The sequence below is a fragment of the Zonotrichia albicollis genome, chromosome 6 (genome assembly GCF_047830755.1).
Source record: "Zonotrichia albicollis isolate bZonAlb1 chromosome 6, bZonAlb1.hap1, whole genome shotgun sequence".
Classification (NCBI taxonomy): Eukaryota; Metazoa; Chordata; class Aves; order Passeriformes; family Passerellidae; genus Zonotrichia; species Zonotrichia albicollis.
The window spans coordinates 14,550,964-14,578,742 of record NC_133824.1 but is presented as its reverse complement, the minus strand read 5'-3'; the positions used below and the strand labels follow the sequence as shown (position 1 = coordinate 14,578,742).

Sequence of the window (27,779 nt, the reverse complement as noted above, 5' to 3'; positions counted from 1 at the left end):
CCTGCAGGTGTGTCCTTTTCCAGGAGCTGTGCCACCAGGCCAAGGGGTTATTTGAGAAAGGCACTTGGTTCAGTAGCATTTGTGAGAATAAGAAGGAAACCAGTTATTCTCAGAGACCCTGTAAACTTTTTTCCTGGGACTTAAGTAAGGACATGTGCCTATTAGAGATTAATAGGTCTTTGATACTAGTATAAACAGATGTTTTCCATGGTGTTGAAAGTGAATCCTTTAAATATGATAATGAAAATGTACTTCCCAATTCATCTGTAAAGACTGCAATATAGAGTACAAATTAATTTATTCTGGAATGCCACGAAATTAAAAAAATTGGTACTCCTTTTTAATGGGAAAGGAGATAATGGTTTCAGGTATAAAGGGAAGTCAGAGGAATTGAACAATGTGTCTCTGTTAAGCAGTCCTGAAGCCACAGATAGCCTCTGTTATGGGATCATCTTAGTCACCTTGAAATTTTATGACTAAGCTACTTAATGTCTAAGGTTCTGTTGTGAGGCAAAACATAGAATATTCCTGTTTCACTCTCTGAGATAGAGACTTCCTGAGATTTTACATATCTCTGGAATTAAGATTTTGTAGCTTTAATCACATGATCCGTAAACTCCTTTTTTATTCACTGTGTTTACTGTGAAGACGTGGTGATATTGCTGACGTCATCTAATGTAATACCTGCCATTTTCAAATTAAAATATTCTTGTTCTGTATTCCAGGTATAGGCAGGTATACCTTTCCTTCAGGATATCGTCTGTGTTTTTTAAGTAGAGTTTGGTGTTCTGTGGCTCAGTAGAAAAGGATAAAAATAAATTTGGACGAATAAGGATGTTTTAACAGTTTATTGCTGTAGCAGTTGCTGACAGGAGCATATTAAGAGATACCCTCTTACCCAGCAGGTAATGATACTGACAGTCTGAGATAATTTTAGCAAGTGAATCCATATGAGACATTGAATCTGAAATATTTGACAGCCTTGAGGTAGACAGAAGTTAATGCAATGTATTTTGCCTTATGCGTGTGGAGCCTCTGACTGCAGCTATGTTTTGTTGGCATCTCTGACCCGTTCCCAACTGTAACATTTGAAGTGCTCTGTCTTACAGAGGTGAGTGATATAGAGAGGTGCTGCCCCTAGGGGATTTCTGAAGTTTATGTTAATAAGAGGTAAAAGATGAGATTGGAAAAAATAGGAAATATATGTGGACTGAGACTGATGTGATAAGAAAAAAACATTCTGGAAGAACACTGGAGTATAAATAACTTTAGGATTAATATGTTGTCTGCTATCCACTAAAATTGTGGCAATGATTTTAGGACTTACATTAGACATCAGCAAGTATTGTGTCTCTCTTGCCACAGCCACTGTTGTTCTCTGTAGTCAGTTATGTGTCCATCAGAATTCATGCTCAGGAATTCCTGAGCTTGATTATTGATGTTATTGAAGTGGATGCATCATGCACAGGAAGTCCTGGAAGAAAGAGATCTATTGTTTTGATTTTTCCTGAGTTCTCAGAACCAAAGGCATAATACACCTGTGAAGATTTTTCCATCTCAATTTCATGCTCAATTTTTTTACAGAGGTTTTAACCCTGTAGGAGTGTTTGCCCTTCAGATAGAGACATCTGATTACATTGAAGCCTAAGGGGAAGCATTTGACTTGAGTGCATAAAGTGGATTATTGGCTTTCCAGGAAACCAACCTTTGCTAAATAGGTTTGGCTATTTCAGTATAGGCCATGATGCCTTGTGCTTAAGGGCTGGAACTTGATGACCCTCATGGGTCCCTTCCAAATCAGACTATTCTGTGACTCTTTTATATTGCTGTGATTTGCAGTGAGGAAGGATGTTTTCCCAATGTACTCTGTTTTTTTTTCTTGTTCATGTACCACCCTTTCACTTTTCCTTTATGCTTTTAGTTTCTGTGTCTGAATGTCCAAATGCTGTTTCCTTCCTCTGCTTTGTTTGTATCTCCCTGTCCCTTGTTGCATTCTGTGTGCAGACATACTCCCTTTTATGCAGTTGATTTCTTGTTCTCTGGTTGGGATTTTTATTCTTTAAGCCTTTTTTGGTTCTTTCCTCACCAGCATGTGTATAAGCACATTGCTTATGACCTTTTAGGTTACCTAGAAATGGCAAGTGGAAGAGTGGCAAGGGAGAGGGTGACAGGTATATGCCTGGTATATGCCAGCTTTCTCTGAGGGAAAGGAAATTCCAGCACTTTGCAGATCCATTTCTGTGATTTGCCATTGCTTCTAGATTCTCTTCTTCTGTAACCTTGAGATAGATGTGCTTTCTGTGGGAGAAAGCACATTTGTGCATGTTTTTTATTTTAACTAGTCCCAGTTCCTGAAGTTTTCAGACCAGCCACTTATTTGGAACAAAAGGACTCAGCAGCATTACTTATATCAGGTGGATGAAGCATTCAGGCTCTGTTGAGGCACTGAAAAAAATGGCTACAGTTCACAGAGGACAGAAGAATGCTGGCTTTTGAGTTATTTCTGAGAATAAGTAACTTTAAATATGGAACCTGACAGATGCCTAACCTTATTTAGGTGATGAAAGGGATGATGAGTTCTTAACAAAGTATGAAACTGAGAGCTTGAAGAGCTGGCCTTGCAATCGTTGAAAATCTGTTTGGTTTTTGGTTCTGGTTTGCTATATTAGTCTGTGATATTCCTGCTTTCTGCTATCTGTGACTCAAAACACAAAATCTAGCTTTGTGAATCATGCACTGAGCCCTCACTGTAATTTAGTTTCTTGGATTAGTGCAAAGTAAATGCTGACATACCACTAATAGGTATTTGGCAGTAACAGTATACATGGTATGGTCTGTCCCAGAAACTGATGGTTCCATGAGATTCACCCTTAATTTGCTCACTTTTTAAAGAGGAAAAATCTTGTTTTTCGAATTATGCTAACACTGGAAAACTATTGGGCATAACTTTGTTTCCTCCTTAACCTGAAAGGAGGAGTGAGTCCTGGAACAGATTTATTTTCTACCTGGTACATATGGTTTCCAAGACCTGATGCCTTTCTGAGCTGAACTGCTACCGCAGAGTGAATTAAAAAAGGCTGATGCTCTCTGGTTATGAAAGAGGAATGCTGACAGAAGTAGAGTGTAGATTTATGAAAGGTGTAAATTGATTGTAATGTCTGACTTTACAGTAGAGATATTTCAGTGCTGCATGACATTTGTAATTTAGGAACTACAGGACTAAAAAAGCACCTTATTCTGCAAAGGCTTTAAAGATGCCTTGTGTGTGTTACTTTCCTATTGCTTTGTACCATTTCTGAAGATAAAGGAGAAGAGATGAGAGCATTTAGGGAGGTGAAGAATGAAAATAGAACCATACTGTTATTGAACTTCCCCTGTTGCTCATCTTCATCTTATTGAGACAATAAGGTTAACACAAATGGTTGATTCCCTTCCAAAAGAGTGAATTTTTGATGTGTGGAGGAAGGTATTATGTGCAATGGTTTTTTATTAATATTTATCTTAATATTTATTGCAAGTTATGATCAAAGCATGAAGCAGTTGTGTTATAATCCTGCAGCTGCTGTATAAACTGATTCCACTTGTAACTTGAAAGAACAGTAAACACAATGCTGTCTTTTATTTCTCAAGTTCCTTTTCCTGTTAAGAGCTTTTAAAAGATACAGAAGGAATGACTTTTTTTGCCAGTGAAACGTAGAAGTTTTAGCAACATGCAGCAGTAGAATTTTTTTTTTAAAATTTCAGGGCAAAGAGAAACATACCATACAACTGATTTTAGGAAAGGGGGCAGAAAAACCAATTTGTCTAAGCAGAATACACATAAAAAATCAGGCTATTATACTCTTCAAGGGTGATTTTCTTCAAATACTTATTAGAAAAATTAGCAAACAAACAATACATCTGGATAGGTGTAGAAAAGTGTAGTACTGGTCTCCCTCGCAGGGAGGGAAACCCAACAAATGTCAGATCCTGCAAGTCCTTGGATACTGAGCTGTTCCAGTAAAAATTGGAGATCCGGATATAAAGATACAAAGGATATTGTTGAAGAATCCTGGCTTGTTATTTCATGTTCCAAAGGAGAGGCCTCTCTTGGTAGGCTTAGCCTGGACAGGAAGAGACACAGCAAGCCATGCTTCTGCTAGTGGCATTGCTTTTCTGGGGACTTCTCCACTTCTACTTGATATCTACTGCCCACTTACTCCTCTTTCCACTGTGCGTGTGGCACGAAGAAGGCAATGCACCAAGCTCAGTTACAGACAGACAGTAAAATCAGAGCTATCTCAGATTATTATGTGAAGACTAATTCTGAAACTTGGCTTTTAAATACTTTGTCTGCTCTTAGTGTTGCCAGAGGAATGAGATTAAAAATAGACCTGAGTCCTGATGGCACTGGTAATTTAGAAACAATTCTACTGCTTTATATGAAAGTTGTTTGTCATCTTCTTTCCTTGTTCGTTAGCACTAAAGGGCATGTGCGTGGTAGCACAATCTTCATGTTTTATAATCCTTCCTGTGCTTCTGTCACTTTGCTCCCTAATCCAAAATCCTAATTCCCTGTGACATCCCTATTAGTTGCTCTGAAGAAGATTCTGTTGCCACAGAGGATTATGACATCAGGCCGTGACTATTAGCAGCAGGAGTAGATGAACTCTGTGAGACAATGAGCCTTTTATGATTCAAATGGCCCATAGTACTAAGAAGTGAGGCCAAGTACCCAGCATCTGTGCTGTGCTGTCACGACTGACTCTAAAGATGGCAGATCAGGCTTCAAGCTTCCTTGTGGTATTGTCAGGCTTTCAAAATTCCTCATCATTGTAGTTTTTTTCCCTTTTTCCTTCCCCCCCTCCTCCCCACCCTGGCTGTTGAAAGTGCTGCTCCCATCTTCACAGTTGATTTCTGCTAAATACAATTCAGATACCATAATGCAGGCCATGAATTCAAGTACTTTGCTCTCTGGGCTCAATCATATGAAGACTTCAAGCCAAGGTACTGGGCCTCATGCAGTCTTATTCTTTGACTAGAGTCTTTTCTCTTGCAGCATCTAGACAAAGGATATGCCCATTGTCAAGTTTAGTTAGCGAGTAAAGTGTTCTCAGAAAATGTAGGAAAACTGGAGAATTGTTTTTGAAAATGGTGTTCTGCTCTGCTTCTCTGTAATGGTCTTTATAGTTGAGGCTGTAGCAAGTTTGCATAGAGTCACAGCTGCCTTCTGGTTTAATTTTTAAAATATAGGCATAGATAGCTTACTTGTTAATGCCTCTAGCAGTATTGGCGTTCATGATTGAAGTTAGGGGTTAGATAGTGGGGTAGTAATGTGCAGGAGAGGTAATCTGTTCCTCATTCCTTATCCTCAGATAATTTAGACATTTTAGGGAAAATGACAACTATCATTCTATTTCAGATTGTTAAATGTTATCCCTTCTTTTTCTTGGCCAGAGTAAGTCTGCAGCAAGTATCAGACCACAAACTGATGCACAGGTATATATATTTATATCCATGATTTTTACAAGAGTAAAGGCAGGAGGGAGGCCTGTACATATATGTGCCTGCCCGCCCACACTGGAAAGTCTGTCAGCTCTGTTCTAATCTAGAAGTGATCTGTTAATTTCACACTGTGCCACTGAGACCACTGGGATTCATATGGCTGCAAATGAGAGTCAGGTGGGTGGGAAGAAGAGGTGGAGGGGAGGAGAAGAGTGTTGAAAAATGCTGCTCAACTTTATTTCAGCATGGCAACAAGGGGTTTTCGTGCTGTGGCTGCTGCTGTCACTTCTTTTCAATAGGTGAACTTTCCTTTAGGGATTTTGTTGTCATCTTCTATTAACTGCACTTATGCCTCTACCTAGAGGTTTTGGGGTTTGTTTGTTTGGTTTCTTATAGCAGTGTAATAAATTCTGGAAGAAGCTCAGGTTTTTGTTAACATTCAGTCAAACTCTGCTTACTTAGTCACATGTTCATAGCAGTGTAATGAATTCTGGAAGAAGCTCTGGTTTTTGTTAACATTCAGTCAAACTCTGCTTCCTTAGTCACATGTTCATTCTCATTACAGGAGAGATGTAAAGAAATGCAGACAGCTGAAAAACTACTGAAATTCATCCATTCTGTTCTTTCAGTGAGGAAAGGTGGTCTGGTGGGGAGAGCCGAAACTCTGCACCAAAGCTTTAGGGGCCATTCCTGGCTTGGTCTTTGAATTGTTTGGAACATTGTGACCTGACATGGGACATCCAGTTAGATGTGGGTTCTATGAGGACTTGTAAATACAGAAGCACCCTGGTCTGTCATCTCAGTATCAAAGATGCTGAATAATGGTGGGATTTAGTGAAATCACTATGGATGGTATCTGATGGAGGTTGAAGGGTTTCATTTTATGTTAAAATATTTTAAAATGCTGTTTCTGCTTTTCTGTTCTATCTAATCTATAAAATAGAGATTGTGGCGTTGATGTGATGAAGAAATGAGGAAAGGACTGAGTCTTGTGGAGTTGCTGTTGCTAGCAAAGACTGAAGAAAGATGTTGGAATGGGTTAAACAGTTATTTCTTTGTTCTTATGGTATTCTCCTAGACCAAAAGTGGCTAATGAACTTATCTCAGGCAGCCTAGCCAATTGGTACTTTATTATCTGCTTTATTTCTTTCATTTCTTCTTTTCCAACACATACAGGATATAGCATAGTAGGTATGTCAAATGTATATGTACATTTTATTTAAAAACCTGCACAACAGGAGTGACATATCTTTGTCTAGAATGCTGAATATAAAATACTTACCCAGGAGGTAACTTGTAAACTCATATTCTTGTGATCTATGACTTGGAGCTTCATGCCTGCTCTCAGATGATTCAGAATCCAGCTACCTCCTTGTGGATTACAGCAGCTGTAATTCAGAGTCTCTCTGATCTGAAGATTACTTTTTCCCTATTTCTTGGAGTTTGTCTTTGCAAGGCTTACCTGAGTAGGATAGCAACTGTTAGCTGCAAATCACATAACAATGAAAGGCTGTTCTGATAGTGGTGGCTGCTTCCTTCTCTGCTTCCACCAAAAGCATGGAAAGCAGTCAAAAAAGAGAAGTGTTGTGGATAAATGTCATGCACTTCTGAGGACTTTATTAGCATGTTTCCAGAGGACCCAATATAATAGGTAGAGTGTTTGGGTTTTGTTTGGCTGACTTTTATTAACGTATAAAGGCAAGTTGTAGCCAGCTGAGGCTTCAAAACTTCAGTTTGAATCTACATTGTCAGTGTTCTTTGGGTATGATGAGGCATTTTTCAGGGACCTATTAATTAGCTTTCATTTCTGTAAGGGGATCAAACTTCTAGGGAAGCACAACAACCTGACCATGCTTGTTGGCCTGGCATCACCCCTGTTTCACTGTAAAACTGTTTGAGCAAGTTGGGAACATATGAGCTGGGCCTGCCTAAGAGGGAATATGTTGCTGTTCCCTCTTCCTTGCTCTCTGTGTTACAGTTTGGTGTTTTGTTGTGAGGTGAACACTGTCTTTGTGCTCTTTTTACCTGAGTTTCTTGCACGTCCAGCAATGGAGCAATGTTTGGTTAAGTGCTTTCTCTCTTCTGCATGAGGATCCTGATGGTCATGATAGTGATGAATTGAAGATATTGTGGGCCTGACCCAGTGATTCTTTCAGCTTTATTTCACTCTTTTCTTGTCATCCTTTCTCCAGGGCCGAGCACTACCTGCCAGGAAGATTCCTGTGCGAATCAGGGCATCTGTAATCAGCAATGGGAAGGCTTCACCTGTGACTGCTCCATGACTTCATATTCTGGGAGCCAGTGCAATGATCGTAAGTAGACTTTTCAGTGCATTGGTGACCTGTGAGTTTTGATACATGAGAGTACAGAAAACACATGATTCATTGTTCTTTCAATTGCAATACAACTTTCTCTGTGTCAAATCCAAATTTTTTTTCTTGGAAATTTCTTTAAACCTACAGCAGGTTATATTTTTTTTCACCTTAAAATGAAAATATGCAATTCAGCATGTATGGGTTTTGTTTGGCTGGTTTTCGTGTGTTTTTTTTTTCTCTGCTTCTTTTTGAATGCTAACTTTACCAGTCCAATGGTGATAATTGATGTTGATGGAATTCCTGGTTTAGAGAAACCAGGAATGACTTTGCAGATATTGTATGTAATATTTTCATAGGTAAAAATGTCTAGGTTTTGTGTACTGAATTATGCTTTGAGATTTTCATTCAAACTTTGGTGAATAAGGCATGGAATGCATGTAAAATGAGTAGTGTTCTAGATAGTAGTGTTCTAGTCTTCTACTGAAATAATAGCTATATGCTGAAATGCTGAGTAATGTTTCTGAGAATGTTTACTTAAAACCAGCAATCAGTTAAATACACAGCAGAACCATTGTGCTTCTTGGTATTGATTTGCTTAATCTCAAAACATTGAATGTTCTTGGCCAAGTACTACTAGAATCTCTGGTAAAATAATTCAACAAACCCCTTAAGTCTGCCTTTAGGGGACAGCTAATCAGCTTTTTGACATTCCCTCTGCTCATCATGGTTTGGCCTTTGCTCCTGCCTGGAGGGAGCAGATCACTTCAACTTTACTGTCTGCCTGCTTTTCTTGTTTGAGGTGACTGCCCCCTTCTCCCTGGCTTGCTCCAAGGCAGAGAACAAAGGAATACATCATGAGTGCTGTAGTAAGTGTAAGAGTAGGCTTCAATAATTTGGTTCACTGACTGTGTAAATTTTAAACACAGAAAAAACTGCTTTTCATTAATGTATTTGTGGTAGACTTAATTAGTGATATCAACAAGGTCCATGGCAATATTGGTGCCACAGCACTGTCATATCTGCAACCTTCCCTTAAAAGTTTGAGACATGATTGAATTGATGGCACATGAGACAGGTTGTGTAGCTCATGGTGACAATCAGTCTCTGCTGAAGGCCAAAATGCCTGCTTTTCTGAGTCATTCATAGTATGTAGTGTTGTCTGTGTTGGTCTCCCATTTCTTCCAGCATATTTCTCTCAAACAGATATTGGGAAGGCCTACCAGCATTCATGCTTTGACAGGGGCTGTATAAACAAGATGCTACTGACACAGATTCATAGACTGTAATGCTATGTGTGGTTTTGGACTGCTTTCGAATTCAGAATGTTTCCTTTCGGTCTAGAAGAAACATTTCATGTTGGAGTCACAAGATCTGGTGCCAATTTTCTGCATCTTTATTTTGGTTTGCTTTTATCAATTGGACACCCACTTTGCCACTTTCAAGTTACTTGTTCAGTCAATCAGTTTAGACTTGCTAAGGGTGGCACACAAATGTGTGAAAGAAACACTGCTTTGAATTCTGTTGGGTTGCATTTAAATACATATCCAGGAAATCTCTTAGGTTATTGATACTGTGGGGTTTGTTTCTAATGTGTTTGGCTTCACAACTCCAGAACATTGCTGTTCCCTTGTTAAGCTGTTGCTAATGGCTCAGAGCAGGCCCAGAAGCATCAGCAAGAATCAGGTTCCTGTGTCTGTAATTGGGGATTTCTTGCTGATTTTTAGAGCTGGCAGCTGGAAATAATGCTGAGAAGGGAGCTTGAAATGAGTGGGGGAGCTGTGGACAGTGTAGGAGCCAGCCTCCAGTTATCAGGCCTGGCTGGTAATTTACAAATGCAGGTAGAAGGATGTGGGCTTCAAAGTGATCTGGAAAGGTAAGTCGTGTGGAGTCCTTCTGGAACATGACAAGACTTCATCCTGGACCTTCAAAAAGTGCGTATGACTTTTTTTGTGGGTTTTATTTGTTTGTTTGATTTTGTCTTTGCCATGTATCATGATACTGGAAATAGACTTCTACTCCTGACTTCCTGGTACAGTAAGGATACGTTGTGGGTGCGTAGTTGAGAAGGCGAAAGTCCTGGTCAGTCCTACCTTTTAGATGTGGTTGCTAATCCAAGTACAGGCATCTATCAATTGAAGCAAGTACTTAGTGCAAGTAATGGCAGGGGGAGATACCTTCTGTGTAACCTGAAGCCTTTTAGTTAGAAATGCATCAGGCTCTTTGGTGAAACTTTTTTTTTTGGCCGCAGCAGTCCATTCTATTAACTTAGTAGATAGCTGAATTTCTACCTTATGAGCAATTGGTCAAAATGGTCTCCCACAGGTGTAAAATATGGAGTATTGAAGTAAATGGAACAGGTAGAGTTTTACCCAATGAAAATGATAGCAAAAGGCTGACTTACTTTACATATTTTGTGTTTTTATTTAGGTTAATCAAGTCAATTGTCCACACTGGAAATTTTCATTTTTGTGTGTTTGATGAACAATATATCTGTGCCTCTGAGACTGATAAATGGGAAGTATGGTGTTCTCTTCAATTATTGTTAATTGCCTAGATTATCCCTAATTAACTATTGGTAGATGTGATTTATGTTTGCTTTTTTTATTATTTGCTAGAGCAAACTTTGCAAAGATATTCAGTCTTAGCAATGCTGAGTAAAGCTTGGTGCACCAATATGTTTTTCCGTTTAAAGTTTTGTCCCAGGACTAGGCCATTAAACCTCCTAATTCAGATGCAAATGGCTCGGAACTGCTGTTTCTGAAGGATGAAGAGGAAGCACCTGTAATTCCCCTTCACCCTTCAGAGGTGACAGAGATGCATTTTGTAAACCTATAGACATGTTTAGCCATTCACCAGTATTGCTTAACAAGACTAGAATTTAAATTCCTAATGGAAATGATGATACAGCCTTTTAGCTGTTTGTCTGTAGCTCTGTTTTGGATGTTCTTGAATTTGTAGTAATCAAGATGCTTCAGAATAAGAATTAATGGGAGCTATGGGGGCATAAATTCAATTTTAATATGCTTCATTCTGACTACTACAACTGTACTGATGTTTAAAAAAACCAAACTCAGGAATAACCCACAGACACCCCCTCTCCTCAAGTTATTTGAGATGGTCCATTGTACAAAAGTGAATTTAAAGGTTTGCCCGTCACACTGGCCAGTACTAGCACCTGCAATGAAAGGTAGAAATAGAAGCAATAATGCTATTCAGGATATACTTGTTCTATTTTCCATGTCATTTAAAATATATCTTCAAATTTTTGAAGTTGTTCCATAGTCTTCCATCTTTATAGATGTTTTAATCATTTCAGCATCACATTCAGCGTGGGCTTTCAACCTATTTTAAGAATCTACATGCTACTCTAAGATGTAGGAAGTTAGTGTACTGCAGTTAATATTAGAAATATAATGCCTGCTTGGCATGCCAAGCTTTTGCTTAGACTGTTCAAATGTACAACTTCAAGCATGTAAGGTAGCAGAAGTAAAGTTAACCCACGGTGTTAGTGAAGTGTCTTGCATCTGGGTCAACTCCATCCTGCTAATGTTAACCATATGTGATGAAAACATGGTAGCTGGGCATTCCAGCCTACCTGAGAAGTGACCTGTATTTAAACTATTTCTATGAACAGCTTTATAGATTCTTTGATTAATTCACATTCTTGTGTATCTGATGAAACAATAACCTTTTCTGCACAAGAGAGAATGCCAATGCCACCTCTTATGCAATCTAGCAAATGCAAATGGTATATCCATGTCAAACTAGATAATAGAAAATGCTGCTTTTTACTCAGTGCTTCATGCACATGAGTAACACTGAGGGTCAAGCTTTCCAAGAACAAATGCCAGGGTGACACAAGTATGTATTAGTGGAGGTGTTTGCCTGTGAAAAATCAATGATTTGCAGCAATGACTTGTGCAAGCAGAGTATAAATCACCCTTTCAAACAGGTTTTATGTTGTTGTTGAAACAGTTAAATCCATCTGCTGACTAGTGATTGTCTTTTTAAAGGGGTTATTTATTCATTTCTTTATGAACTTTGGGTTGTAATATTCTAGTTTAAAACACCTGGTTTAAAAATAACTTTTCCTTTTGATCGGTAAAGAGAAAAAGCAGCCCAAGCTTTTTGTCCTCTTGTGTTGGTATCTTCATATGCCTCCAGTCTCCATGCTTTTCAAGGATCCTGTTTCTAAGTAACCTTCCAATGAGGTTGCTTGGCTGAGTGATTTTTGTTTTTATCTGGGAGAGAAGTAGTATACAAGGCTGTTGGGGTTTTTTTTGGCGCAAGTTGTATTTTTTTCCACAATCCCTTTGCAAATAACCTATATGCTTTTACTGTTTTTATGTGAATCACATTTGGAGGAGGGAAGGATTAGAGAGGGAAAGAGAGTTATGTTGACTTTGTTCCATTGTTCATTAATTTAGTGCCATCACAAGAAGAGCTTTTGATAACTTCAGTTATGTAATCAGAGTGAGGCTTACTAGCCAAAATAGTTTTTTTACTTGACATAAAAGGAGGGATATCAAAATTAGCAAGAAATGTCTAAGACCAATACTTTAGAGTACAGCACTGAGTATTTTTGAATAAGAAAGATTGAAGCTGGTCTTAGCCCCACATGTGTGAGATACCAAGGTTGTCAGACCAGGCCCATTCCTCTTCATTAACGCTCTTCTTTTTTGAACCCAACAAAGTAATTGAATGAGTATGAAAGTGTATTGATGCTTCTGGAGCATAGTCTGTAAACTAGGTTGGAGTGGCAGAACTGTTTTCCCTCACACCTGCTTAAATAGCATAGCAGAATAGTCATTAGAAGAGACTACTAGCAGAGCAAATGGCTAACTAAGTAACCCTTCCTTTATGGTGATGGCTTTATTCTGATGTGCTCATGAGCCATTTGCACCCCAAACTTACTTTGAGAGTCACTGAGCAGTTACAGCTCGTGCTCTACGTTGCAGGATTCAGAGCCCCTGTTGGGAGATGAGTCCTATTCCCTCTGTCCCAGTATTTTGTATTTTTCACTATCTGAGCCAGTTCTTGTCCAGAATTCATGACCTCCTTTAATGTCAATGCCAAAAACTCAGCTTGATTTACTTACAGAAACACTCTTATTGTTCATGTTTAATTATCACCCATTTGTTTCTAATGTGCCCAGCTTACTCACTTACTGAGTCAGAGAGCAAGAGGTTGCTAGTGTGTAAAAAATAAATCTGCATAGACTTCATTAGTCTATGCATGGCTAAACCAGTCAGCTGTTTAAATATCAGCATGCTTGGGGGTTTGCCTTTGATACTACAGAGACATCCATCCTACATGAAGCAAGAGTCACCTCTGATTTATCTTGAGTGAATCATACTCCATTACAACAGGTCAGACACTGCCTACCTCTTATTTAATTTGCCCTGCAGGTCCAAGAAAGGTAACATCTTTAGGGCAAGGAACTGGTGCTACTTTTTATTAAAGCACCATGCACTTTTCTGATGCTTAGTAATAGCCCACTACATAATAGCCTTGGCTCTTCAGTGATCTAAGAATGCTCATTCTTTTCAGTGTACTGAAAGGCATTTTCCCTCCCCTGAGTAGCAGCTGTTAAACATCAGATCAGACTGCAGATCAAGAACTTGTTTGCCCCATGTTCCCTTCGGGAGTCATCTGGAACGGGCAGTGCTGTCAACATTAGAGGGAGAAATTTGTCTGCCCCTGGTTTGGGGGAGAAAGAAGGAATTTGAGTGACGGGTGTTTTTTGGAATTGCTTCTTCTGCACCTTTCAGCTTCTCAAGGTGCCCTGACATAAAAGTGTTTCCTTTTTTTAATAGTGAAAGCTAGCCAGCTTTATCCTTTTGTGATCCCCAAAATGCAGCTAGGTCTCTAGTGAGTAATTTAATTACGATTGCTTCAACAGCTTGGCAGAAGGAGCATTTAGAATGAGAGCTGTAATCAGTCATTGATATCTGTGCACACCTGGCTGCTGTCAGCACATAAGCTATGGTCCAGCCGTGGTACAGACTTCAATAGCATGGAAGGAGAGAGACTTTTTGCAGGTGGGAGTGATTACAGCCTCTGTTATCAGCCTTTGAACAGTTCAAGCAGTTAATTCCCTTCCTGGTGTTGTTCAGCAGCTATGCCATTTTCATAAGCATGTCACAGAAGACTCTTGCCCTAATTTTGTTCCTTGTGATTTCTACTCCCTTTGACAGTATTTATCTTTAACTTGATGCTCTTTGGTAGTCATGACAATAATTTTCACTTTTCATCTTAAAAGTAGCTGAGCAAGTGGTGCTGTGTCCGATGTATTTTGCCCCATGAGAAATTTAGCCTCAGAAGCTGTTCCTTCAGTAATGGCACACCCAGGGTGTAATCACTGATAAGACACTGATATAAGCTGGCAGCAGAAACAGAAATGTTGTACAGCAGAATAGGAGTCTCTGTTCTGTCACCCCAAGCTCCATTTGTTGATGATGATCCGTAAGCACGTCTTTTGATGAATGTAAGATAATAAATTAAGTGTTCCAAATTGTCAACTGCAACAATGATTTGATTAATTTTTAATTTAGCGTTTTCTTTGTCATATCCTGCACATGTTCATATTTGTTTTGAGAAGCAGTAAATGGAAAAACTCAGAAAAATACAAAAAGTCTTCAACCATCAATTTTACTCTTTAAAGATTCTTTTTTTCTTATCATAGCTTCTTCACAGAAGATAGGACAGAATTGAATTTGGAAGATGATGAAAAATATATGTAGAGTTGGATTTTATAGGGAAGAATCACCCTGTGCTTGAGGACTTTTATATTGAATGGATTTTTTTTCCCACACACAATGCTATCAAACTTCTGTCCTCAATTGTATTGTTCAAATGCTTTTGATAATCTCACACCTACTATGGTTTCATCAGCATGAGATATTTTGAGTGCCATATGGTATGCAGATAGTACCTGTTCTTGCACAGAGAAGGAAAAAAATAAACTTGAAAAATCTGTTTGGTCTTTCAGCTGTTGCAATTGATCTGCAGCAGGATACCCAGTCACTAGTCCAGGTGAACACCCAGCTGTCTTTGATCATTCCCTCCAACCTCCTATGAATCTGTTGTAAGTTGTACTGTGGATTATGAAAATATGATTTCTATGTTGGGCTTACTGTCCTGGATGGAAGCTCTGACTTGCAGTAATCCTTAATCTGTTTTGTTTTGTCCCACCTGGGCTTTGTGTGCTCTCCCATCTTTGCAGCACTCAGCTGAGTTATATATGTGTGCTTTTAAGCCATTGATGTGAATCTGATGAGTGAGAAGTGGGGTGTAATGGTGTTAATGAGGTGGGGTAAGGTTCACTTGGTGCTTTCCAGACAGCATAGAGCTCTTTGCCATAGCACACACACTATATTGCCTCCTTATTCCTCTAGGGTCCTCAAGGTGATTATTGCTTGTTTCCCAGGCTGTCTACATAGAGAACACTTTACCAAGAGGAGCCTACATTATTGGGTGAGAACAAATAGATGAGGATTGAAGTAAATGTTTTCTATTTTACAGCCTAGACTTTGTTTGCAGTAACATTTATAAATATAAATAATTATTTTAATTCAATGAGGTAACTTCTGATTTATGCCGATAGTTGCAGATCAGAATGTTATGGGATTCTCAGTCCCCATATCAAATGTGCCTAATTGTTTTGTTTTTGAGATTCATATATAGTGTTTTTACATACCTTAGACTAAAAGCTACCTTTAAGATTACAGTCATTAGGTGGGCAAATCTATGTCATAAAATATTTACAGTGTGGGTAGCTGAGAGAATGCCAACATGCAGACAGAGGTAGTACTGGAATTTTTAAACTTTTTTTCTTGTTTCTGATTTTTGGGCCTGCAAGTCTGGGGCTACCTAAGGGAGTAAGCTGGGGTCAGTAGGGATCAAGAGACATATCTTTTATGTTTATTTGTTGTTTTGCAATGGAAATTGTTAACAGAAAAACAAAGGCAGGAGGAGTCAGAGGTCTTGAAGGAGATTCTTTGTTCACTATCCGAGCTGCCTAATGTACTAATTATTTCCTGTCATTGTCAGAAGGCTGCTATTGATCTCCAGTGGAGTTTAGCTGCAATAGGGACATAGCTTTATTATGTTGCAATCTTGTTACCCAGGAGCTGGTATATAATCTCAGCTGTAGAACATTGGGGATTAGATGAAAAACCTTAATTACAGTTATCTTAATAAAGATCCCTGAGGGGCAGATTGAAATTGGCTGCTTTGGGTACCTGTGAAACAAGCTTTGCACAGGGGAGCACATTTTGGTGGATTTAATTTATCTTTGTGGAGGTGTTTCATTGTGTGCTGACATCTGAGGCCTTGGCAAATGCTGGGAGAGGAGTCTGGGACTTCAGTTGCCTTTTGCTGTCCTTAGAGATTTTGGGAGACAAAATAACTTCTCTGATTGTGGGAGGAATTAGGCTTTTTGGTAAGAAACCTTTTTAGTAGGAAACCCCAAGAATAATCGTATAACTTGAATTCTGTTGGAATGTAAATGTTAACTGAAACCCCAGTTAGCTAACAGCTGTCTGCAGATTAAAAAGCTTTCCAATCTGTGAATGTTAGTTCATTTCAAAGTCTTGGTGCATACAGAGCTGGTGAAAATTTTTCATGGGCGGTAGTTTAATTGATGAAAACTGCACGCTTAGGGCAAGAAAAACTTTGCATATTTCAGTGAAAGTCTTGGAATAGCTTTGAACAGAAAATATGAAGGAATAAAAAAGCAAAATGTGGTTGGTTTCATTATTTTCAAAACAAAACTCAGGATTTATTGACTGCATCATAAGGATGAATTCATTGTGAAAGTTAGCAGAAAATGCCTAAAATCCTGAGAAAGAAGACAACTAATCTTGGTTTAAAAGCATTGACCCGAGTTAGTTCATCCTCCTCTGCCTAGGTTTATTATTTAATAAACTACTGGCTGTGACTTCCTGAGGCTCCTCATGACCTCTGCGTTGGAGATAAGCAGCATGGGCTTGTGGTGGGTTCCCTAGTCTAGGATGTGCCTTTGTCTATATTGCCAGCAGTGCTTGAGGGCATGGTCTTGAGCAGGATGGGGAAAGAGACATGAAATTGACTCCATCCCTACGAAAGCAGAGTTTGATCTTTGTAGCTTTTTGTCAGGTGTCTCTAGCCCTAATGTGAGAGTAGTTGTGCTCATGCCTATTAAGTAACTGTCTCAGAAAACATAACTGACCTTTAGACCAGAATGTCTTGACTAGACTCTGCCTTTAATAATATAACTACCAAATAAAAGCATATTTTTCTCCCTGAGAGACTCCAACATTTATTTTGAAGGAAGTGTGGTTGGGGCTCTATTCTTCCTCTTGTCTCTGGTCTGAAACCTATTTGCAGTGCTTGACCACAGCAAAACTGGTGTCAGGTTTGCTGGCTTCCCCTAACCATCTGTCATATTTATTGTCTTTCTTTTTTTTTCTTTTTCAGATTGTACTAAATGACCTTCTGTCTGTTACATTTCTGCCCTCTGATCTCAGGCAAATGATGAAGATAGATAGCATCATCACAGGCCATCCATCATACAATTTATAGGTCCCACAGAAGCATCTGTGTCTTTAACAGTTCATCCGTCACAGATAGTTTCATGGCTCAACACCACAAAATGCTGAAGAGAGGGCTAATATTGGTTATTTCTTTTTCATACTCAAGACTTCAGCCATCAGGTGTCTTTCACTTGGATATGCAGACTGTCACAAAAAGTGTGTGTGCTCCAGGGTTTGTGTTATGGATCCAAGCCAACTGCATGTTACAGAAGGCAGCACTATTGCTGATATCAGCAGGCTCATTTTCCTGTTTTGCTGTTGTAACACTGGATTGGTTGTGTTACCAGTGCAGAATGAGCTGAGCAGACCTGGCTCTGTGCAAATGAGCCCAAGTTCTCAGAAGCAGTGACTGTGAATCTGATTGCCAGCAAGTAGTTGTAGGCACTCCTGCTGTTTGAGTGACTACATGTGTGTGAGAGGCAGAGATACCAGTATCTGTCTGGAGTTCAATGGGCATAGCATTTTACGGAAACATGTAAAGTTACCCAATAGGGCATGATTTTGATGTCTTGTAACTGTAGTGTCAGCTCTGCAGAATATGCATTTGATACATGGGTTACCATGCACAGATATCTGAAATACCTGAGTGAACTATTGCTGAGTTGTGCACATTTGTGTAGTACATTGAGCTAGGCAGGGCATCCTGTTAATCCTACATGCCACATGATGCTGAGGCATATAGTGCTGCAGCATGGAGATTATCCTGGGAATTTATCTTGTTATAGTTTCTTGAATGCTAGAAACTGAGATCAGTCAGACTTATCTATGCTTCATATTGTTTAACACAAATCATAGCAGTTAAGTGTTTGTACTGTCAGAAAAAAAACCCAAACAAACAACCCCAAAACCTAAACCACCAGCCTATTCTCTTTCTTTTGTCTCCGTTTTTTGCACTTGTTACCAGTGGCGTTTGTCCTATTTGGAAGAGGTTAGAGGCTTAAATCCCTTACCCCTTCATGCTGAAATAGAGATGCTTCTGATGGACACTTGAAACATAAATTTGAGTTTTGTCTTAAGGGAGGCATCCTTGTGGAGATCTCCACTTGGCTGTGGAATTGCTACTGGTGGCTCATATGCATGGAATATAGATAGTTCAAGTCATTTAAACTTAAATTAGGTACACCAGAGAACATGCTTAGCCCAAATATCACATTTGAGAGACCTGTACTAAAATAACTATGGGAGCTATATGAAATGCATAGACAATATACATAGTGCTTTCTGGTTTTAAACCACTTTCATCCTGGAGGCCAGGATGAACTAAGAAGAAATTTTGAATTATTTGCTGAAGTGGAGTTGGGTATAACACAATAATTGAGACAGAGCTGAAAATAAGAGCAACTACATCCCTTCTGCACAGAGACCCCTGTATTTGCCTAGCTCCTTTAGAAGTGAGGACACAAGTGTTGCACAAGTGAATTTCTGCCTGTCATAAGGTAAAAACTAATCAGGTCTTCATGATTTCAAAGTAATGCCTGAAAGCCTTATTTATTGCCACTAAGATGTGAACCTGTTGGGTGACTTCAGCTGTTCCTTCTCAGACACTCTGCTAGCATACCTCCATATTTGGGACCAAATACTGGAAAGGGTGGAATAGCTGCTTCTCTGAGTTGCCTTCTTTTTCTAAATGGAAAAGGGCTTTTTCTTTTCCAGTATTAAATAGAGAGAATAGGTTGTTATTCCTGGCAAATTTAGCATTTGTAGACTTGTTTTCTTTGCCCACCTTAAGTACATGAGATTCAGACTTGTAAGAAAAGGGTGCTCACAGCTGTGCTAGGCCTGCTGGCAAATAAAATTCAGTACAGATGGTTGTCTGCCCACACTCTATTTATGAAGAGGCCTGCAGTGTTTATGTTAACGGTGATGAGTTTGAGAGATAAAAATAGGGAGTTGTTTGTTGTTCATTTGTTCTTTATAGATCTGCAGTGAACTTTTTTTATAAAGCACAAATTCGATAGAGAGATTTGTTAACCTTCTAGAAGAGCAGCCTGTCAAAAAGCCAAGCTGCAGATGGCTCAAGTACTGGAATCATTCCTTGGTTTTTATACTTGTTTCATTTACTCCACGAGATGGTGCTGTGTACCCACAGACCCCAGGAATCCTTTGCTTGAGTTTTCCCAGGTTGTTGGTGGATATTTGGATTATGAAAACTTGAAATGAAGTTAGAAATAATCTCTATCTTCCAGCTGTCTTTTTCTCCTCTGCAAATTAATCTCAAAAAGAGGTTTTCCAAAATCACCTAAGGCTTTGTACAGTCCTCTACAGATTATGTCTTCCTTGATATTTATTGAGTCCTGCAGCTTTGCCATGACTTGAGGGATTAGGAAACCTTCTGGAGGCTGCTTCCAGATGCCATAGTTTCAGGGCAGACATACTAAAAAGAAAACCCTCAGTGTGTGGCCGTTACTTGTGAATAGCTTGCTGAGTCAGGAAGATGTCTGCATGTTGCAGGGGTCTGCCTAGTTCCACATTTATTTATTTATTTATTAAAGTCTTGTGTAAAATGTTCCAGGGCTTCAGCCCTGGAAACTTGAATTATGTGGTCTTGTCACTTGAAATAACTAGCAGTTCTGCTGTTCTCATTCTCCTACCATATGCGTTCCTATTTATGGTTTTGGGAGTTTTGTTTTTTATTTCTCCTGTTTTCAGTTAGATTTGGAGTAGGGCACTACTGAGGGTACTGTCTTTGCAAGGAGGGAACTTTAGAACCTTGTCTTTGACATGGCTGAAGTCCTCTGATCTTCAAAGAGACTTGGGGGTAAAAGAGAAGTCACCTTTGACAAACTTGCCAGGGAGTTAGCCTTTCTTGGGTAGCTAAAGCGAGTTTTGTGTCAGTGTGGAAAGTAAAAGAAAAAACTGACTAGTTATTTTTCAAGTTATGGATAGAGACATTTCCTTTGTTCTGTAGAACAGATTTTTGTTTTACAGAAGCAGATATTTGGGGTGAAAGGCCCCTCCATCCGTTGTGTCCCTGGAGTCTGCCATTTTAGCTTCCTGATTATCACTTATATCTTTGTGTCTTGTAGATGTGTGTCCAGTGTCTTCACAGCTCTGCCTCTCATTCCTTCATGCTTCTGTAAAGTACAGTCTGACCTCACTTATCCTCCCACTTTTGTTCTAGCAGTTTTCAAAAGCTTGAACCTGCACTTTCCTGCTTTTATGCTGACTGAGAGCCAATTCCTGATTTATAATATCTAGTCTCAAATCCCCATAAGTGCTGTGGAGGTGATTAGTAGAGAAGAGGCACAAAATCTTTACATGCCTAAATGAGGCTGAGACCCTCCCCACTTTTTAACTCTTTATGACTAGTCCTGATTAATGTGGGGTGACTGCAGTTTTGGGGCAAGTCAGAAACAGTGTTCCATTTCAAATAGCTAAATGCATTTCAGCAGGACTCCTAATGCACATCTTACAATTTTCACAGTTGTTACTTTTCACTTATCTTGGGAACCTTAGGACCTAATTGATGACATCATTGTGTGAGGATTGTTTCTTACTCCCTTACCTCAGGACATGTTTTGGATATAAGCAGCAGTTTTTGCCATCAGCCGTTAATCCCCAAGAGCTGTGGCATGGAAATTCCATGTCATGCATGTTCTCCAGGGCAAGAAAATCTTCTTATCTGGATACCTCTAGCAAGTTTTTTAAGATGCTAGTAAATGTTCCAATGCTCAAAGCTCATTCAAATTTTAATTCCCAGATAGAGCTTCAGAAGTGCTTCTGTGTATCATCAGATATACAGCAGAAGGATTTTTAACTTGAGAAGTTGTGTTTCTCATCACTTCTCAATCAGTGTCCTGTCTCTGCTACCATGAAAATTTACCAAACAATAAAAGCTAGGCTTCACTGATAGGTTTTTGTCTTTGAGTCCTCCCCAGGACTCTGGGGTTATCTTACCTTGATGTAGTAGTCATGGCACCAAAGTTTAGGGCATTGAGAAATATGATCAAGATGCTATGAATAACAGTGTGAAGGTGTTTTCTCCATATAATGTGTTACTTGTTTTGCCTTCCTCAAAAGCATGCATGTTAGCAAATAATTCTTCTTGCTGTTCCAGTTAAGTGATCTGTGTTTACTGCATATAGATTATACTGAGCTTTGGGGTCTAGACTGGATCACAATGCACCAGTCACTTGAGAGCATTTTGGATAAGAATGCAGCGGCATGGGTTAGGTAGACTAGTTCAAAGCAGGACCTGTTCTGTGTGGGAAATAGCCGATGCTACTCTCATTAGTTTGATGAGTACAGCTTTTGCCCTGACTTGCCTTGTCATTGCTGTTATAATGCAGATTTCTGACTTCTGTGTTGGTGTCTTCTCTCTGACTTGGGATTTGCTGTTTGAGTGGGAGAAATGGCTCTCCAACTTTGCCATGTGTTTTTTTCTGAAGGCAGCCCAGGACTTGTGCAGAGCAGCAGCTGTGAATTGACAGAGCTTGCAGTAAAACAGCAGGAGAACACATCGGAGCAGAAGGGGTTGAACTCTCCAGAGACAGAATTTTTAAACTAGGAAGCATGGAGCAAATTTTCCCTTGCTCCTTGTTTGCTTGTGGTTTTTTTGTTAATTTCTTTGTTTTGTTTTTTAATGACTCCAAGTTTCCTTTGGCATTTGTTGCTCCTGTCTTATATATCTTTTCAATCTGGGAACTGCTAGCTACAGAAGGTAGTGAGACAGTTTGATGTCAAAGAGAGCTTCCTCTTCAAAAGGCAGTTGGAAGATGTCAGGGAAGATGAGCTAGTTTGGGATCAGTTATGTATCTTCCTCTGGTTTGGATATGGCTCTGTCTCTGAGAAAATAACAGCTGTTCTGCTGTGATGACCACTACATAACTTACTTTGTGGGATGTTTTGGAGAACTGGAAGATCTTGAAAAGTTCTCGTGGAAAAGCTTCAACATCAGAACAGTTCTCTTTCTTTTGACTCTAATTAAGGCTTGTGGTCAGAGAAGCGAGGTCAAAAGCTGAATAAGATTTTTATATTCCCAAGGTAGGTGAAAACTGTTGAATAAATGCTGAAAGCTGTAATTTTTAAATTGGGAATCCAACAGGAAATTTTGATTGAACCACTGTTCATGATCTCTAGCGTTTACCAATTAGAGCTTTTGACTGGATGTTTTGGTAGTGGTAGTTCTCTCAGAAAACAAAAGTTGAGATCAGATGTTCTCAAAAACCTGTAAAACTTGTGAACCTGATAATGGAAGTATCTCTTCCTAATTTTCCTAATTGTAATAGGAAAGTCCTTGGTAGCAGTTATCCTATTATTTCCCTTACTCAACAGTACAATACAAACTAGCAAGCAGAATGACCAGCTGCAGCAATATGCAAAGACACTTATGGATAACTCTGAATCCATCTGAGAGTTACATTCTATTTCACACACCAAGGAAAAGGAAAAATCTTCTGAAGGTGAATGACTGTCTGCCTGAAGAAGCAGGGCACAGCAAGGCCCACACTCCTTCTGTGCCTGGGACCTTCTGGCTTGGGCAGTAAATCTGTCTTCTCCTTTTTGGTCTGTGAAACCATCTATGGCAGAGACTGCTGGAACTGTCTGAGGGCACCCAGGCTCTGTCTCTTCATGTGATGCTAGTGCTGGTCTTTGTTTAACTGCAGCCATTCCATGTGGAAGATGTAGAGCTTTTTCCCTGCAGTTTGTATGGAGCAAATTTTTTCTTTGTTAGTGCCCATGGGGTGTTGTGGACATCTTCACCTGGACTGGTACAATCCATGAGTGTCTTTGCTGTATCTATTCATATGTTCATTGGACTACACTGGTTTCAATCATAAATAGGTATGATAGTAGGTCCTTTTGAGTCTCTGCACATTGCCTGACAAGTATGACTGTGTAGACACAGCTTGAGAACCTGCAAATATTTATTTCAACTTAGCTGGGCATAAAATGCAAGTTTATCACTTGTTCTTAAAATAAGCATGTTTAATGTTGGCTAGTTCATCTCAAGACACACATTAATAATCCTTAAGAAAAAAGAAGAAAAAATAAAGTTTATTCTAGTAAAACAAGGGGTTAAGTATTTAGAAAATAATTTGAAAGCAATTTTGGGACAGGAGCTTTTGAAAGGCTAATTTCTAAGCTTTTTTCAAAATCCTTTCAAAAAGCGATTTCATAGTCCTAAATTAGGTTTCTTATTCTCCTGTGCCTAATGTTAGTCTTACATACACTGCAGATTTGCAAAGTGATCACTGAGATCAAATTTTAAACTCTGCCTGCCACTTCAGCTGTCTGCATGGGTTTCCTTTTGTATTTTTTCTCAATTTGTCCCTTAGCTGTCAGAGTTGGTGGCAGTTCAAGTAGGCAGCTGTGGAGGATCACCATCTGAATGTTTTCTTCGCTGTTCATTTTCCAAGCAGAAGATTCTTTTGCTACTATTGTCTGCCTTTCTGCTTCAGAAGAAATTAACATAAAATGTTTCACTTGAACATTTATCGATGAAGATTAGTGAGAAGCAGAAATTGTTTAAGTAAGGTTAAGTTTAGACTGCATGGAAACGTCCTCCTACTTTGCAAACTAAATGGAGCACTCACTGATGACAGGTTGCTCTAGAGCTATAAAGAGCCTAAATTTGATCATGACTAAACACAGCTAAAAAAATTGTTTACTATCTTCTGCCGTGCACGTTACCAGGTTCAGGGGATCCTATTTCAGCTTTGACATCATGCGACCTATTCTTAAATGCATAAATTGGGTTTGTAAGATATCTCAAATGATGAAAGGGAGAATATTTGTGTGATCTGGGCAAGAACTCTAAAGGACCTTAATTGCTGAAGAGGTCCAGAAAGGAAGGTGACCTGGAGCCATGGATGGATGGATGGATAGATAGATAGACAGACAGGAAAGAGGCAATATCTTTGTCTCACAACTGAAGTATTTCTCATTTTTCTGGGAGTATCTCTGGATAAGGAAAAAGGATTTTCACTGTTTACATACAGGAAATTTAATGGTCACGGGCAGTGGTAATGAAGGAAAACAATTCTAGGAAAAACCTTCCGAGTTAAAAAAAAAACAACCAGCCAAAACAAAAGAAAAAACCAAACCAAGAACAGAACTAAACAAAAACCTGTTTTTTGTAGTAATTACACATTGTTGTGTAGTCAATCAGAATGCAAAAGTTTTAGTAATGTCTCCTCTCCTCCTACCAACCATCCCTTTGCCTCACTTCACAAAAGAAATTATTCTTTCTCTGAGTAAGGACTTAGTAATGGAATGAATTGGTGTCATGAAGGTTAGTTCTAGATATCTACAGCAGCAGATGTAGCTATGCAGGGTTAGGCCTTGTTGATGCAACAAACCCTTTGGCTCTATGTTCACGTGCATTCTGACTTCACTGCAGATAAATTATTTTTGTTGATCAACATTGAAAAGCAATGGATAGTCTGAATGTAGAGAAAGAGATATCACTACTCCATTGCCTAGGCTGTTCCTGAGGCTTTGGAATTATAAAATAATGCTGAAGGTTTGTTTCATTCTGCGTAGGTTGGGACTGTTCCTCTCTTGTTTCCTTCAGCTGCTTATTCACATTTCATTGAGACAAGGTTTTTGATTTCTTGGAAAGGCAACATCATATACAGAGTGATGCACTTCCTTCTCAGGGAAGGAAGATGTAGGCCTCTCTTCTAAAACAGAAATCTCAGCTGTTGTCTGGGAGTGTTTCCCTTTCCTACTTCCTACATGGGCATCTCTGTCCCTGAGCAACCTTGGAGAGTCACTGTTGGTCTTGATTTTGCATCTTCCTCTTCCCATCAGGAGAGCACCTTACTGCTGATCAAGTGCCAGGCATTTGCTGTACTATTTGGTTAATGTGATGGATGCCTCTTTCTCTGCCTCCTCGCTGTTTGGAGCTAAAACGTGGGATTGTAAGATAGGAGGTGATTAACCTTTCCTAATGGGACTGTGCTGCAAGCAGGATCTCACCCACCGCATCTTCATTAGCCTCCACCAAAGCCTGCATTACCTTAGATTAGGTAATTGGTCATTTATAACACAGGAGAAGGAGGGGAGGAAGAGCTTATGAAAAAGTGTCAACTAGATTAAGGGCATTAAAATTTAATTCCTGTTATCCAAGAATTCTGGAAGGCAGCATTTAATCAGGCGTGCAGTTGACAACCTCCCATCATCAGAGGATTCAGTCACAGTGAACGTGGTCCTAGTCTGTGGAAGGAGATGTACAGTGGTAATGGTTATGGCCTCTGCATGGAACAGTTTCTAGGGTTATTTGTATAAATTTTGGAGCCCTTGTAATTTGCCCAAGGGGACAGAGCTTGCAGCTGAAAACCGCATACTGTCTTACATCAGTCAGCTGAAGATTTTCTGAAGAAGCAGTGAAGTTTGTGTTCTCCAAAACTACTTCATGTGTTTCCTCACTTTATCAGGACCAATTGGCAGATAACTTATCCATGGCCTATTTCTGGCCTCTTTTCTCAGTATGCCAGAGAATATCTCCTCAGGGTCTAGGGCTTTCCAAGCACCTTTGCCTGAAATGTTTAGAATATCTTCAACTGCCCTGATAATACAGACTGTAGAAATGGCTGTCAAGAGGCAGTTGCTGGACAGTCTTTGTGGCAAATTCCTATTTTTTGAGAGGTTTTTTTGGGTTTTATTTGATCCTAAAATCATGATACATGTTGTATGTGGTATAAACACGATGTAGCCATAACTAAGGAATGAAGCAAACAGGTTAAACCCTATAATTCTGCAGGACTTCTCAGGAAGTTTCTTTCCTCCCATGATTTATCACTCTTGGCACATGCATGTGTTGAAAAGATCAAATATTTGCCATTTTGTATGGGTCAAAAGACTTGACTGTGTCCTGCTCATAGAAAGCAGAAACACAATGCTCCATCCTTGTATTTTATGGAAAACCTTAATAAAAATAAATAAATTTTAAAAAATTGGTCTTTTGATAAAGATATTGTATGGTCAGACAACAAAACTACATCTTTCAATGACTGATGGTCACCAGGAGGGCTGTCTGGCATGGAGCAGCGTGTTGAGAAATTTTTCTGTACCCATTAGCCCCTGGAATTTTTAAAGAGTTTTGTTTTACAAGCTTTAAAGGAAATGGCTTGTTCTGTCTGTGCTTGCCCTCTGTCTGTGGCTTTCATAATAAGGTAATGTAAAAGTTCAGCTCAGGCTTTCTTCATAAGTTTGGCTGCTCCTGAAGTCCTTCCCTTAGAAGCTATCTTGTTTTACCCTTCAGCAGGGTCCAGCCAGAATGGTTCTTCATGTAGCTGTTCTGGGAGGTCAAGGTATTTCAGAACTGTGCTTCTGATATGCTGGTGCTGCTGTGAGTGGATTTTAGTGTGAAATGCAGAGAAGCAGGAGGCTGCAAGGAACCTCAGGAGTCCTTACCTCCAGTACTGTGCTTTGGTAGGGAACCATATTTCATAATACCTTTCAGAAATGCATGAAGCTTTATCCCTCATTTAGTGTAGCTTTTTGCCCCTGTTCCCTGTAAAGGCTTTTAAAAAGCTTCATTGCTCTGCTGATTAGAAACCTTTGTCTAATTTTCAGTCTAAATTTATTCTTTGGCAGTTTATAACCATCTGTTCTTGTACCAGTATTGTCCTTAGTTAAATAGTCATTTTCACTCCTCAGCTATTTCTACCCCTGGGTGTTTGTGCACAGTAAATGTATCTCCTCTCAACATTTATTTAGATGGTCTGAACAAGCCAAGATTTTTTAATATACTTTTTCCCAGACAGGCTTGTCTGTCCCCTGATAGCCTTCCTCTGCATCTGTTTTAGTTATTTTTCCTTGACCAGTATTGTACATGCATTAGCATTTATTTGTGTTCAGAAAGCCCAGACCTGGATTTTTGAACGTTCTGGTCTTTTTTTAACTGGGTATTATGTGGATGTGTGACTCTTATCTGAATTATGCTACTGGTTTTCCTTGCAAGCTTTACCTCCTTTGACGCTTGGTAAATAGGAATAAATAATGGTGGCAATGTCTGTGTGCAGTGCTGGCACAAGACTAAAGGAAGACTTGTTTGTAAGTGTTGGGGTACGTCCTCTCCTCTCAGCACTGTTTCAGGCAGCTGAAGAAAACTTCTATAGACCAGGTGTCCTTTTCAGAGGTGCTTTGTGGTGCCTGGCTGGTCTGGCAGAGTTGTTCCTTGGTAAGCAAACCTTGGTGAGCCTTGGCACATTCATTTACACTGTAGACTCACTCTTACCTTACACAGACACCTGCCCCATAGGGATATTTGAACTAGTCAAACTCCCCAGATGGGAAATGAAGAACAACAGAATCCTTCAGGGCCTGAATCATCTCTTTCTAAAATGGAGATCTGTTAAGTTTTTTACTGTCTGTTGCTCATGAACATTTTTGTAAATAGGATTGTGCATTCAGTTAGTTGATTAAACCCACATTTGTAGCTCATATTAGCAAAATG

The 27,779-nt window shown here is 39.4% G+C and overlaps 1 protein-coding gene across 16 annotated transcripts in view; it reads left to right on the top strand.

The window, feature by feature from the left end:
* Positions 1 to 27,779, top strand: part of NRXN3 (neurexin 3) — a 970,824-nt gene that overhangs the window by 441,193 nt on the left and 501,852 nt on the right. For all 16 annotated transcript variants that reach the window (XM_074542546.1, XM_074542536.1, XM_074542544.1 and 13 more), the window contains one exon: positions 7,677 to 7,796. In XM_074542546.1, the coding sequence (XP_074398647.1) occupies positions 7,677 to 7,796 (120 nt within the window). The remainder of the gene's footprint in view (positions 1 to 7,676; positions 7,797 to 27,779) is intronic.